We start from the raw sequence: 15,133 nt of genomic DNA on the forward strand, positions 1-15,133 counted from the left end.
CTCGTGTTTCATGATCGCTCCAAGCATAATTTATCTGGGATATGGTACAACAGGGAGCAATAAGGCTCCATGATATTGGGGCCGATGAGCAGGTCGCCGATATTCTTATGAAGCCCCTCGGGAAGGTCAAATTCTTAACCTTCCATGAACGACTTGGAGTCGTGGAGAGACCCTCTTATGAGGGTCCTATATGAGATGGATAGTGAGCTCTGGGAGCTTCGGAGGGGGGGGGTGCTTGGGGTACTTCTTGGGGCGATGAGCGACCATATGGTGAGTCACCCTCCCCTAGTGGTGTGCTGTGTACAGGGTGAATGGTTCACCTTCCCCTGTGATACTCCATGGTGGCATATGCATAGGCTGAGTGATTCATGCTCCCCTATGGCATATGAGCAGGATGAATGGTTCAACTGCTCCTGCTGGCACATCCTACCCATGCAGTTCGGGACTCATGGGAAGTACCTCTCATCTGGCCAATGAGTAGGGAAATGAGGATAGGGACCATAGTACTACCGATGGACGTATCGTGTACTACCATACTCCCTATGCTAGGATGCTGATATTGATCTGGGATCAATGGAAATTGACTTCGTGTTAGTTAAGAGTGGTATGACACACTCTCTGTTGTTGGAGACTGACTTCGGGTTAGTGGAGAATGATATGATACATTCTCGATCATTTATTCTTTCTCCATGGTTTAGCAGAGTAGTGCAGTGACAGGGATGGTATAGATTGCCAGACAGTTTGGCAGGTGATGTTCTCCCTAGTTGAGGGGGAGTGTTAAATTTGGCAACTAGGGTTAAACATCACTTTGGACAACTCTTATGAGGCAACTGGTATTTTTCTTGGATTCCTCTTTTCGAGAGGTGTAGGATTGATCTAAAGATCATCTCATTTTGACATGTACAAATGAAGTTATCAATTTAGTTTGATTATGGACAAATTGTCAAGTTGGGCCAGCCATCAAATTAGCCTCCTCCAGCCTTCAATGTTTCATATAAATACAAGGTTTCTCCTCCTCATTTTGGCATCTCATCTCATTCATCTTTCTCTCTCTCATCTTCATTGTCTACGAATTTCTGGGCCTCTCTCTCTCCACATGTGTGAAAGGAAGGCTGTCATTTCTAGTTGCTGTGTTGACCAAATTTGACCGAAATTTTAGGAGGTCGAAATTTCAAGAGGCAGACTTTGACCAACATTGACCTTGTTTGACTTTAGTTTTGTGAGGGAGACTTCTGTTTGGGCAGACCACTGTTTTGGGCACAAAAACCGAGGTAGTTTGACCCCTGCGTTGACCAACGTTGATTTCCCTAATTCAGGTTGTTGTGTTGACTTTTGTTGACCAGATTTGATTGGTTATTTTCAGACTGTTTTAGGATGCATTATCTTGTTGTTGGAGGTCGAGTTGACCAAGGTTGACAGAGCTGTTTTGGAGGTCAATTTCAACCCTGTTGACCATTGTTGACTTTTTGGTTAGGGCTTTTTGTTTCTGCTGTTTTGATTGATCAGTTTGGGCAAGTGAATATTCTAAATTGTACTCTCTTTGTGTTGAATTTTTGAAGAATTATAAGAAGAATTGATCAAGGGTTTCCCCACATTGGGGTTTGTCCCTGGCTGGTGCCATATCTTGTGTCCTCTTGTGTTGGCTTGTCTTCTACTGTTATTGTTTATGTTCTATCTGCATTTTACTATCATGTTGATGTGATTGCTATACTGGATATGATATTGGGCTAATAAAGAAAATTGAAGTAAAATTGCCCTAAGCATAGAACATACAATTGTTATCAGAAACAGAACTTGAAGGCATCCTTGCAACCAAAAGAGAAAGTACTACGCTCCAAAACTATTAGAGAATACTTGATCAAGTGAAAAAAACTTCCAGAAGAAGACTCCTCATGGGAAATTGATAAGTTCCAACAATAATACCCCTCGTTACCCTTGCTTTGAGGACAAAGCAATTTTTAAGGGTGGGGCAATGTTATGAATAATTAATTCATAATTAAATAATAAATAATGAATAAATATTAATTAATTAATTAATTAATTTTATCAAAATTATGAAAGGTTATGGTCAAAAGTTGTGACCAATCAACCTCCTGACCAACCACTGCCTATTTAGGCATACCATCTGAGGGTTTGTAAATCATCATTCAATTATAAATAAAATATTAATTCACAGTGTGTAAATCTGCAAGTGATTTCAGTCTTCGATCTGGCTTCCTCAACAAAACATTTATACTACACTTGATCTAGTTAGATATTTGAAGGTAGTCTTTGTGAGAAGTATTGGTTGTGCCCCTAACATTAAGTATGGTCTACTCTGATGCATTTATGGTTTTTGTTAACTAATGAATGTAGATTTACACTTGATCGTGAGAAAGTTTTTTCGGGTGGTTCTCATCAAAGCCACAAAGGCTTCTTGAGGTGATTGTCCCACATCCTTAGCAAAGGAGCAGAGGCTGTACTATTCATTGAGAGAGAGAGAGAGAGAGAGAGAGAGAGAGAGAGAGAGATTGGCTTTGATGATGCAATGTTGGCTACCCATAGTAGAGCATTGGGCTATGTGATGATCCCACATGATGCTTGACACCTCAAGGGATCCTCAGACGTTGAAACACTGAGCCCACAAAGCCTTGTGTTGGAGATATTGATGATGTGTCTAGTGGATGCAAGGTGTCCGCAACCTGACCTTGACATTGTTTGATGGGAATCACTTGCCTTAGAGACTTGATGATGATGGTTATCCTAGAGATGACAAGGGAGGGATTTTATATCACCTCGAAGCCCCAAGCCCCAACACTTGAGTTATTTATTGCCACATCACCCCTTTTCCTCATTTGAGGGTGAATGAGGGTACCTTGGACACGACGTAATGGCATGGAGTGACTTTGGTTGGCTTGCACATGATCCTTGAGATGTATCTTGGAGTATGAAGGACTCATTAGCCCTTCTCTCACCTTTTGGAGGCTTATTGAGCTCCTTTGGAGGATGATGTCATGCTTTAGGAGCATTTATTCCCACATATGTGGGCTTTTATGACATTATGTTTTTTGAGCTATGAGGTTGGCTTGTAACCTGTTTTGTGTTGAACACTTAAAGTAAACTTCTTGTCAATATGGCTTTTAGTGAATTATTGTAAAAATGAGTGGTATTAGGTTCATATAAATAGGCCCTCTCCTTCATGTCTTTTCATTCACACACATATAATTCAACCTCTCCAAAAGAGAGTGGGACTCTACTCTTTTTGGCCACATTGGGCATAATGTGATCTTTGTGGATGCGACTTGCTATTGGAATTGTTTTTTTTTTGGAGACATTATTTTGGAATTGAAAGAAGTGCTCTTGTGGAAGATTGTTGTAAGTTTATTGTCTATTGTAAATATTTTGCATGCTTTAATGTTTAAAGTAGGGTTTCCCTTGTTCCATGACAAAATGCTTATCATTGTTGATATTTCACTTCATAATTGCATGTGAAATTGCCTTCTTCAAAGCCTATAAGGAAATTCTATATGTGCAGACCTTATACTTAATTTCCCCCCTCACAAGAATAATAACTATGGTTTTAGAAGTGGATGCCCTAGAGCACCCCTTCATTATACTTCCTTCATTATACTTGCTTGGAATTTTGTGCCATAAAGACTCCATTGGCCCTTGTAGGCTAAGGCACTGGTCCAAAAGTGCCTTGTTCACCTTAAAACCTAAATAAAATCCTTTTCCTTTTTCCTCTCGTAGATGGCTAGGGCAGCTATGGTTTACGAGTTGATTTGTGATAAATTGTTGCTTTATTGCTTAAAGGTGGCCTTGAATTGTAAGTTAGTCTCTACATATTCTATAAAACCAAAATCTAGCTCATTTAAGTGTCTCACAAGCCCTATAAGGGCTGATGTCACCCTTGTTTTCTGCTGTTTATGCATATCTAACAGCCTTAAGGCTGTTTACCCTAGTTCAGCCCTAGTCTCTTTGAAGACTTTGCTCCTTTCTTGTTGAGTATCATTTGGAGGGCTTTTCTTAAGCTGCTACATGCCATTGCATGCCCTCTTATTGATGATCAATCAAACCCTAATTTATGGCAGCCCATTTATCGGTCTAACCTTAGAGTGCTTGAACCCTAGTGTTGAATACCTTGGTCATCTTTGCCCCTGCCAAGCCCTCTATCTCTCTTTAGACTGTCAAAAACAAATCTTCTTGAGCCCTAGTATTAGATTACCTTATGGGTGATTTAGGGAAGCCTCCCTCGTTGTTAAGATTCCACTGAAGGTTATTGTTGCCATGATGTGTGCCCCCCTACCCAGTGAGGCCTTGCACCTGTCCTGCTAGATTTTGCGGCAATAGTTTCTTTTGGTGGATGTACCAAGTATATCATCAATGACCTATCTGAGGCTAGGTTATTTCTGCTTTCAGTTAATATGTGATAGTCCTATTATTTTCAACACAACCTACATTGGTTAGTCCTATCATTATCACACGGACACCTGTTCATAAGTCAAGCTTTCTGGAAAATGTAATTTAAAGAACAGTTGCTAATTTGAAGTTTCATGAGACAAGTCTATATTTCTCTGTAGGATCATGATTTCCATAGAATTAGTCGTAATGAGCAGTGCATTAATTTTCTCAGTCTACACATACACACTGTTGCATTGTTTCTTTATCAAACAAACTTTTCCATCGAAAGACTTAAATATGTTTAGTTAAATCAATTCTCCTGTTATTTTGAACATTAATTGGGTTACATTAAATAAAAATGTGGTGTTGTTTGTTTGCAGCAAGGATCCGGGGTATATACAAGCGAATTCAAGTGAATCACAAAATAGTAAAGATGTAGATGTAAGTAAACCACCTAAACTGCCTTTCAGTTTCTTTACAGATGTTTGCAGTTTTCATTTACCCTTGTTAAGCAGCAAGCTTACTGGGAGATTTTCAGCATGCTTCTTTTTATCATCTAGCTGAGCTACAATATTGAGTTATATCTATAAAATGCAATAGAATTGACCATCATCTTTTTTTTCTAACTTTATCTGTTGTCATTTTGATATCATATCATCTAATTTTTTGGGCAGTGGGTGGAATGCTTTTTTAATTCTGTTGTATGTTATTTAATACCATTATTTCTAATTTGTATGTATACTATAAATTATATTGCAATTGAAAAGTTTAGTTGTAATTTGATCAAATATTATCAGCTACACACTTGGCTGCCTTTTGGTACTATGTAGATTGTTTCTACAATCAGGATATGGAATGCTAGATGTTATGTAGTTATTTTCTTTTTTGTGTGTGAAATATATATATATATATATTGGTTTAAACATGTGGAGTGCAAAGAATCTTTGGGCCACTTTGTGTTACAATATCCAATATATATATTTTTTAAGAGATGCACATGCTGATTTATTCTATTAAAATTTTTTGTTCATATTTGGGTACTGTTCCACCTGATTCCATGCCTAAGGTTAGCGTGGAGGAAATCCCTAACTCCACTTGGTGTGGCGTTGGGGGGCAAGTTGCTAGTTGGGGCTGTCGCCCAATTCCCAACTCATCCGTCTAAGCTCTCTCCTAGTTGAAGCCAAGGGAGGTACACCCTAAGGAAAATCTAAGACTTGGTTAGTGCTACATTAAACAAGTTCCAGGAGATGAATGATTAAGTTAGCCAAGAGATACATCAACCATCAAATTACAAGATTTCAATAGACCACTTGAAAGTTGAAGCATAAATACTTCAGCAAGTAAATGGGATCACCATGAGCATATAGAGATAACCAAACATAAAGCAATGATAATCAATGTGAAAGATACTTTGCAAGAAATAAATGATAAGACCAGTGCCAAATAAGTAAACTTGCAAGATCAAACGCTCAAGGAAAGAAATGATACTTGTAAAGTAAAAACATGCAAATGGAAAGATAACAATACGCGAGATACAATTGTACTTGAAAAATAAGATTTGCTGACATGAAATACACTTGAAGGTAAAGTTGTATCAATAAAATGAGAGGTACTTCAAGATAAGCAAATAAAATTTAAATGAAAATAACTAAAGTACAATAATGTAAATGGTTGGAAATAAATTTGAGATGTTTGCAATTGTAAAGAATGGAAATGGTTGAAAAAGTGCTACTTGAAAGTAAAAATGCACAAAAATAAAACTTCAAGATAGCATAAACATAAGAGATATTGGTATGGATTGATGTGTGATGTAAAAATGCTCTTTGTTTATTTTATTAGACCTACTCTAAGGTGAAACTTTCTCTTTAGACTTTTACCCTTGTAAGGATAGGGATGGTTGCAAGGAGCCTCAAGTGGAGAAGCTTAGCTTTATTAATGAGTATCCACCTAGTCTACCAAGTCAACCCATGTGCAAGCGCTCCAGCACTCGACAAGCCGAGCTTGAACTGCCAAGTCACATGTTTACCTTTCTCACAAACTAGGGAAAATGAATATTGATGAAGGTGTCCTATTCGCTATACAACCAACTTATGTTGGAGGTTAATATTAGTGAAAACAAAATGATCAATTGCAATTACTTAAGATGTGAAGAATGCTTAAAGCAAAATTGCAAATGAAATGAAACAAATTGTAGTGAACTATGTAAGCAATCTAAATCAAATGAGCATGTAATTGGAAATTAGATGTTATTGCATGTAAATGAAACTAAACTAACATGTAAAAAGACACTTGCATGGAAATGAGATCAAATCGTTGAGAGCACTAACAAGTGAAACTTAGCATGTAAATGATAGTCAAAATGAGGTGAAGCATAAGATAACCAGCTAGATCAAGATGAGTGGATGGAGAGGTAGCATGCAATCAGTTCATGAAGATTAGCATGGAATGAAAATGAAATGTAAGTTAATCTACTTGCAAGAATTGGAAAGAAATGAAAGAGGAAAACCACAACAAACACACTCAAGATCCCCTTCCCTCAAAAGAGAGAAGGATGGGATGCGAAAGGGAGGATCCCCTAGCTCCCAAAGAAAAATAATTCTTTATTATTAGTGATGTGAGTGCCCTCTTATAGAGATGAGAGATTAGTTTGGGAAGAGCTTACAATATTCTTTGAGAAACAAAACTACTCTTTCCCAAAAGTTACAATTAGTGATGAAGAAATACTTTGAGAAATGTTACAAAAGAAGACTTTCCTGAGAGAAGGTTTGATATTCTTGAATGAAAGCAGAAATGTGAGAGTTACAACTGCTTACACTTATGGGACCTTGGAAGAAGAAAATGGGCAGCGAAAAGGAGGTGATAGTCTTCACAGGTTTAGATGTGAAGATCCAAATCACTCACTCCCAAAACCATGTAGTCCCTTTGTTCAACTCGCTCCCAAAATTGGTGAGGAAAAGGACTGTCCAAAATCAGTCCCTAGATCAGTCCTCAACTTCTGCCCAAAAGTGGTTTGACTGTGCACACAATCTATGCACAAAACAGTGAGGGATTTAGTGAGCATGCAAGAGAAACAAAGGGTGAAGTAGGAAAAGAACTAGAGTGCATGTGATAGGAAAACTTAAGGATAAGATACTAATAAAAAATACACTTATAATACAATAAATTCCTCACTAAACCAACTCACATGAGCTGATATAATGAGTGAAATTTGGGATTAAGGCCAATACTCTAGCCTTCAATGCTTTATCAAACAATAATAACACAAATAGAAAGTGCAATAAATTGATTTTAGAGATGGAAGGAGCGAGTAGGGCTCATGGAAACCCCCTTTCAAAGATCCTTTGATGTCTTGGGAAGATCCTTGGCTTGAATAAGTTATAAGTCCTTTGAGATCGATGGAGATGGATAGTCCAACCAAAGACGTCCCCAATCTCCAAAAGCACTTGGTAACCTGTCTCAAACACAACCAACACTTGCAATGCCAAATATTAGTGCAAATGTAGACTTGCCATATAATGGAAAAGTTAGATCCAAATTACTCACTCCCAAAATCGGTGAGGAAAAGCACTGTCCAAAATCAATCCCTTGATCAGTCCTCAACTTCTGCCCAAAATTGGTTTGAATGTCCACAAAACTATGATGCACAAAACAGTGAGGGATTTTGTGAGCATGCAAGAGAAACACAGGGTGAAGTAGGCAAAGAACAGTGCATGTGATGGGAAAGCTCAAGGATAAGATACTAATAAAAAATACACTTATAATACAATAAATTCCTCACAAAACCAACTCATATGAGCTGATATAATGAGTGAAAATTGGGATTAAGCCCAATACTCTAGCCTTCAATGCTTGATCAAACAATAATAATACAAATAGAAAGTGAAATAAATTGATATTAGAGATGGAAGGAGCGAGTAGGGCTCATGGAAACTCCCTTTCAGAGATCTTTTGTTGCCTTGGGAATATCCTTGGCTTGAATAACTTATAAGTCCTTTGAGATCGATGGAGATGGATAGTCCAACGAAAGACATCCCCAATCTACAAAAGCACTTGGTAACCTGTCTCAAACACAACCAACACTTGCAATGCCAAATATTAATGCAAATGGAGACTTGCCATATATTGGAAAAGGTAGATTTGTTGTTCAACCGAGAACAAACAAATTACAACTCTACTCAAGATATGCACAAGCTCAAGGGAGATTACAAGAAATTGCAGTCTTCCTTCGCTAAACAGAAATGCCCTTAGGCTATGCACAAAATCAAATAGTTATGCAAGAACATTCAACAAAATGTAATCATAATATGGATAAAGCTCAACATAAGATACAAGTTTCCTCATGCTCAAAGGCATAACATCACAAGAACAAGCATGTAACCCCCAAAGACTTTCTTTATTGCTTTAATAGAAAGTTTGGTAGAGTAACAACAAGCATATAACTTCCAACCATGGTTACAATAGAGCCCAATGGGTCTCTTTATACAAAAATAGGAGAAGATCCCAATGAGAATGACCAATGACAAGTGGAACCATGGTGAAGATCTCAATGCCAGGCCAAATCTCAAGTTGATCAATCTACTGGTAGGTGCTCTCCAAATGGGTAGTGCATACTCCCTCAATGGACAATGTATCATTGCGTCAAGCAAATACAAGTTTGATGAACTGCCAAGTGTGAGGTTCGAGTGGGTGAGAGGAGGCAAACTCCCATCGAATCCTCAACCAAAATATTGTGTGATGACACCTTGCAATCAAGTGCCAACACTGCCCAAGAAGACTGCGTGCTAGTTTTGCGTGTGGTTGCCACTGCTGGTGCGTATAGGCTAAAGTGAACTGGCTGGTATACAAGTGGAGGGTGGAGTGGAGTGTTGGTGGAGACACACTCCACTAATCTCTCAATCAAATCCACTCAATTGTTCTCAATCCATGTGTTGATGTCTCAAGGAAATTCGTCTTGCCAAGTAAGCAAATTGAGCTGACGAGTAGCTCATTAACTCGACCTCTTCGAGTGACATAACTCATGTGCTTTTGTGTGTGCCTAATCACCCTCAAACTTGTCCTTTGAATGCTCTTTGTCTTGACTTGATTTTCCATGTCATTTCCACTTCATTTTGACTTGTTGAAATATTTGTTATCTCATCACTTATTTAATTTTTTGACAAGGAAAACGAGAAAAGAAATTAAATGACAAGTACAAGAGCAGTAATGTAATATTGCAAGGAAAGATTAAATGCTCAGAGTTAACAATATGCTCAATGAGAGAAAGTTAGAATGAATGCAAGACTAAGCTAGGTGAGATGTAAGACCTTGGTTAATTTTGGTTAAAATGCCTAATCTAGATGAAGGCCTTCTCGTCAATTATCAAAGCAGGTATTAACAAGGTTGTAGAAAGAATTGTTGGGTAAGGAGGCTAAGGCCTTGTTAATGATACATACCTAGGAGTTTTAACGACCCAAATGCCTCGTTAACGATACCTATCTAGGGATTACCCACAAGAAAATTGTAAGGTCACTTGTTTTAATCGTTGAGTAAGGGTCAAGCTTCTCAAATTGGGTGTGAAGAAGGTGGTCCTAAACTTTCTATACAACCAAGCTTATGCTTGGAGGTAAATTTAAAAAATGTAAATCTAAGACTAAGATGCAAATGATGATGTCAAATTGCAATGCTTCAATGCGATACAATAATATTAATATGCTTCAAAGGAAATAATATGCTTGTAATTCAAAATGAGATAAGTACCTCAAAGCACAAGATTATGACAATAACCGATGAAGCGATATGGAGATACTTAGTGAAACAAAGCTTGTAGATGACAATTGGATGTTATAGCAAATTCCTACAATGCCTTTTAGTGCTCTTCTTTAAGATGATCTTTACTTAGTTTAGACAAGGAAATAAATGAAAAGTTTATGAAACAAACACAACTTAAGAATGGAAGATGAGTTTGCTAACAAAGATTAGAGAAACTACTTAGATCATTAATAGCAAGAGATATTCCAGATGCAATTAGATCAAGTAGCTATTCAGAAAATGCAAGTTAGGATGCAATAGTTAGCAAATGCAAGAGGAATAAGTTAGTAAACTAGATCTAAACAACGAAATAAGCACAATGGTCTCCCTTTTAAATAAGGAGACATGATAACATGGGATTTGAGATCCCAAGCTCCCTCAACACAAAATGCTCCTTCATTATTCTGATGTTACAAAAGAAAGAGGCCCATCAAGACAACAAATAAAGTCTCCTCAACTCAAGGAAAAATATAAACACAAGGGGATTTAGTGACAACTTTCTCCTCAAGCTTGCAAGGCTAATCCACCTACAAATACAATTAGAAACCCCTCAAAATAAGGGATCAAACCATCTCTAGATCACTGCCTCCAAAGAGATGAATGATGGTCAACAAGTGCTCACGTCCTAAGTAAGCCAGGTGTAGCTAGGGCTCTTGGCCTAGCTCAAAATTAATCACAAAAAATAATTGATTTAAATTTTAATTAGATTCTTTGGTGAATTGTTATGGTTTAAGGTTTAATTTCTTCCACAGATTCACTTAATAAAACTCTCTTTGATATGATCTTCGCACCAAGTCAAGAGATTACAAGCTTGCTCTCAGCCTCAAGGAGAAATAACCTCAAAAAATAAGTTCGTTATGCCCAAAATTCCATGAATGTGCAGATCATCAACCAACAATTTTTTTGCTAAATTTGTGATGAAAACTCCTCCAAAGGAGGACATCTACCTCTGTAAAACCAAGGATTAGTCAGTGAAAATATAGATGATCAAGGGATAGGCTTAAAAGGGTTTGCGGCCTAGTAAAATTTTGAAGAAAATTCCTTGTGACTCTCTCAAAAGATTTTGCAAAGAGATCAAAGTTAGCACATAGCTCGACTCCTCTACAAAAATTAGTGTTAGAGTTGTTAGAGGATCTAGGGCAAAGTAGTGTTGTGATGATTCCCTGAGACTTGATAACAATTTGTGAAGTCTTTTTACTTTTTCTTAGTTAGCTAGCTTATACTTCTTCTTCTTATTAGTGCATTTGTGTGTGCTTCATCAAACTGCTACCAAAACAAAATAATAAGAACACAAAATTTGGCTCTCTGCTAGGGACAAACCCTCTCCACTCTTGAGAGGGAAACCCTTTTGTAAGTTTTCTCTTATTGAAGCTTCTTATTTGAACAACTACCAAACCCTAGATCCTTGACTAAGATCTACTCCAAGTATGAGTCAAATCCTTCTTCTTTCTGCATTGTTACATCCGACACATCTTCCGGTATTTCTTCGGGCACTTTGTCTTCTAGGTTAGGATACCTTAGAATATTAGGGCTCCCCTTCTTCGTTATAAGGAGATCCTTCTTTGCTGTCCTTAGGAGACCTTGTGGACCCAACTGCTCATCCAAAATAAGCCTCTTATGCCTCTGCCCTAAACTGTTGTCAAGCTTTTCTTGCACCTCGCACGTGTGACTATTGTAGCCTACTTTTCTTCTTTGTTGGAGTGCCCTTCTTCCTCGCTTGAAGGTCTTTCTTCTACGCTAGTGTAGTAGGCCTTGTAGGCCTAGTTTCAACCTCAACCAAGGGTGGATGTGTGAGTGTAGTTTTCTGCTGCCCTAGCAGCAGGAATAACTTCAGATTTCCATACGTGTGACTATGTATGACCCTTTGTAAGTTTTCTCTTATTGAAGCTTCTTATTTGAACAACTGCCAAACCCTAGACCCTTGACTAAGATCTACTCCAAGCATGAGTCAAATCCTTCCTCTTTCGGCACTGTCACTTCTGACACATCTTCCGGTATTTTTTCGGGGACTTTGTCTTTTAGGTTAAGATACCCTAGAATATTAGGGCTCCTCTTCTTCGTTATAAGGAGATCCTTCTTTGCTGTCCTTAGGAGACCTTGTAGACCCAACTACTCATCCGAAATAGGCCTCTTATGCTGCTGCCCTAAACTGTTGTCAAGCCCTTCCTGCACCTTGCACGTGTGGCTGTTGTAGCCTCCTTTTCTTCTTTGTTGGAGTGCCCTTCTTCCTCACTTGAAGGTCTTTCTTCTACGCTAGTGTAGTAGGCCTTGTAGGCCTAGTTTCAGTCTCAACCAAGGGTGGATGTAGGACTGTAGTTTTCTGCTGCCCTAGCCGCAGGAACAACTTCAAATTTCCGTACATGTGACTGTGGATGACCCTAAAACCAGTCCCTTATCCTTCGCTTGTGAGGCTACCTTCAGTGTTGGAGTGGGAGACCTTTGTTGACCGAATAGCTAGCCCAAACCACAAAGAATGTACCCCTGTTGATCTGGCCGCAGACTGTCCTTAGTTTCTTTGCACGTGTGGCTGCAGAAACCCTAGAAAGTAGCCCCTTAACTTCGTTGTTCTTCCTTGTTCCTTCGCTGCCCTAACATACTTCTTATCCACCTTTACTTGGCTATCCTTCTTCCCTTTTGTCACCTCCTTTCTTGTGGATTTCAGAGCTTGAGTGTATGTGTCCAAATGAGGAGTGGACAACCTCTATTTATAGAGGTTTGTCCCTCCTCTCTCAAGCCGACATGATTGTCCATTAGGCCGACTTGACAGTTGCATTATATTTCACATTTATTCATCATTTTTGCTGCTTGTAGACTTCGTTGGAGCTAGGAGAGGATTTGACCATGCTTGGAGTTATTTCCTTGACCTTGTATGATGACTTACATGATGTAACATGCCCTCAAGGGGTCTTTTCATAATTACAGTTTGACTTTGACTCTCTAGAAGCACATAGGGAATGAGAGAGTCCTTGATTGATTTTATCAGAATCCTTTGAGCTATTGTCTCATCCTTATTGAACTTGGCTAAGGCTTGAGTTTGTTCCTTCGCAGAGACAATGATGTTCCCCTTGACATTTTCTAGGAGCTCATTCTCCTTGAGAAGTAGATGAGTCCTCTTCTTCCATGCAGGAAAGTTATTGGTGCCTACCAATTTATTGCTTTCCTTGCAAAAAGACATTGATGTATATTCAAAAGGGGACATATACTTACTTGATAGATTTTGAGATTTGATGGATTTGCTTCCTCCTTGAAATCTTGATCGCTTGTCTTCCCTGGATCTTGATGTCCTTCAAGTTGCCTTCTTCAAGTGGACTTGCTTGGTGATGAGGTGTGCTTGAAGACTTGTAGCTTGATGTGGATCTACTCTTCTTTGGTAGGTGCCTTTATATAAGGCTCTTCTTCTAGCTTTGTATCCTAGCGTTGTATACCCTTCTTGTTCTCGAGGTGGTTGAGCCATCTAAGCTTGATGATTCAACTTTGTAGATGCTTGAGTGCTCTTGAGTTGCCCATTCCTTGATGTGTCACCTTCCCTTTGATACCATGTTAGAGAATCTAGGGCAAAGAAGTGTTGGGATGATTCTCTGAGACTTGATAACAATTTGTGAAGTATTTTTACTTTTTCCTAGTTAGCTTATACTTCTTCTTCTTCTTATTAGTGCATATGTGTGTGCTTCATCAAACTACTACCAAAACAAAATAACAAGAACACAAAATTTGGCTCTCTGCCAGGGACAAACCCTCTCCACTCTTGAGAGGGAAACCTTTGTAAGTTTTCTCTTATTGAGGCTTCTTATTTTAACAACTGCCAAACCCTAGACCCTTGACTAAGATCTACTCCATGCATGAGTCAAATCCTTCGTCTTTCTGCGCTGTCACTTTCGGCACATCTTTCGGTACTTCTTCCGGCACTTTGTCTTCCAACACTTGTCTTCTAGGTTAGGATACCCTAGAATATTAGGGCTTCTCTTCTTCGTTATAAGAAGATCCTTCTTTGCTGTCCTTAGGAGACCTTATGGACCCAACTACTCATTTGAAATAGGCCTCTTATGCTACTGCCCTAAACTGTTGTCAAGCCCTTCCTGCACCTCGCACGTGTGACTGTTGTAGCCTCCTTTTCTTCTTTGTTGGAGTGCCCTTCTTCCTCACTTGAAGGTCTTTCTTCTACGCTAGTGTAGTAGGCCTTGTAGGCCTAGTTTCATCGTCAACCAAGGGTGGATGTAGGACTGTAGTTTTCTGCTGCCCTAGCCGCAAGAACAACTTCAGATTTCAGTATGTGTGACTATGTATGACCCTAAAACCAGTTCCTTATCCTTCGCTTGTGATGTTTTCTTCAATGCTGGAGTGGGAGACCTTGTTGATAGAATAGCTAGCCCAAACCACAAAGAATGTACCCCTGTTGATCTGGCCGCAAATTGTCCTTAGTTTCTTCGCACGTGTGGCTGTAGAAACCCTAGAAAGCAACCCCTAAACTTTGCTATTCTTCGTTGTTCCTTCGCTGCCGTAACAGACTTCTTATCCACCTTTACTTGGCTGTCCTTCCTCCCTTTTGTCACCTCCTTGCGGATTTCAGAGCTTGAGTGTATGTGTCCAAATGAGGAGTGGACAACCTCTATTTATAGAGGTCTGTCCCTCCTCTCTCAAGCCGACATGACTGTCCATTAGGCCGACTTGACTGTCTTCTAGGCCGACTTGACAGTTGCATTATATTTCACATTTATTCATCGTTTTTGCTGCTTGTAGACTTCGTTGGAGCTAGGAGAGGATTTGACCATGCTTGGAGTTATTTTCTTGACCTTGTATGATGACTTACATGATGTAACATGCCCTCAAAGGGTCTTTTCATAATTACATTTTGACTTTGACTCTCTAGAAGCACTTCAAAATGTGCTTAAACTATTTTCAATGAGTAAGAAACTCATTGATAAATAATACTAAAAAATAATTTCTTTTTTCTTGAATAAGTACAAAT

The 15,133-nt window shown here is 38.8% G+C and overlaps 1 protein-coding gene across 1 annotated transcript in view; it reads left to right on the top strand.

Moving 5' to 3' along the window:
- The window catches only part of TIP1 (Ankyrin repeat family protein with DHHC zinc finger domain-containing protein), a 189,466-nt gene that overhangs the window by 99,718 nt on the left and 74,615 nt on the right, over positions 1-15,133 (top strand). Inside the window, exon 8 of the mRNA XM_089404877.1 lies at positions 4,761-4,821. Coding sequence (XP_089261003.1) covers positions 4,761-4,821 — 61 coding nt within the window. The remainder of the gene's footprint in view (positions 1-4,760; positions 4,822-15,133) is intronic.

This window comes from Pinus tabuliformis, chromosome 2_2 (genome assembly GCF_031772625.1).
Source record: "Pinus tabuliformis cultivar Carrire ecotype Pingquan chromosome 2_2, CPIR1, whole genome shotgun sequence".
NCBI lineage: Eukaryota > Viridiplantae > Streptophyta > Pinopsida > Pinales > Pinaceae > Pinus > Pinus tabuliformis.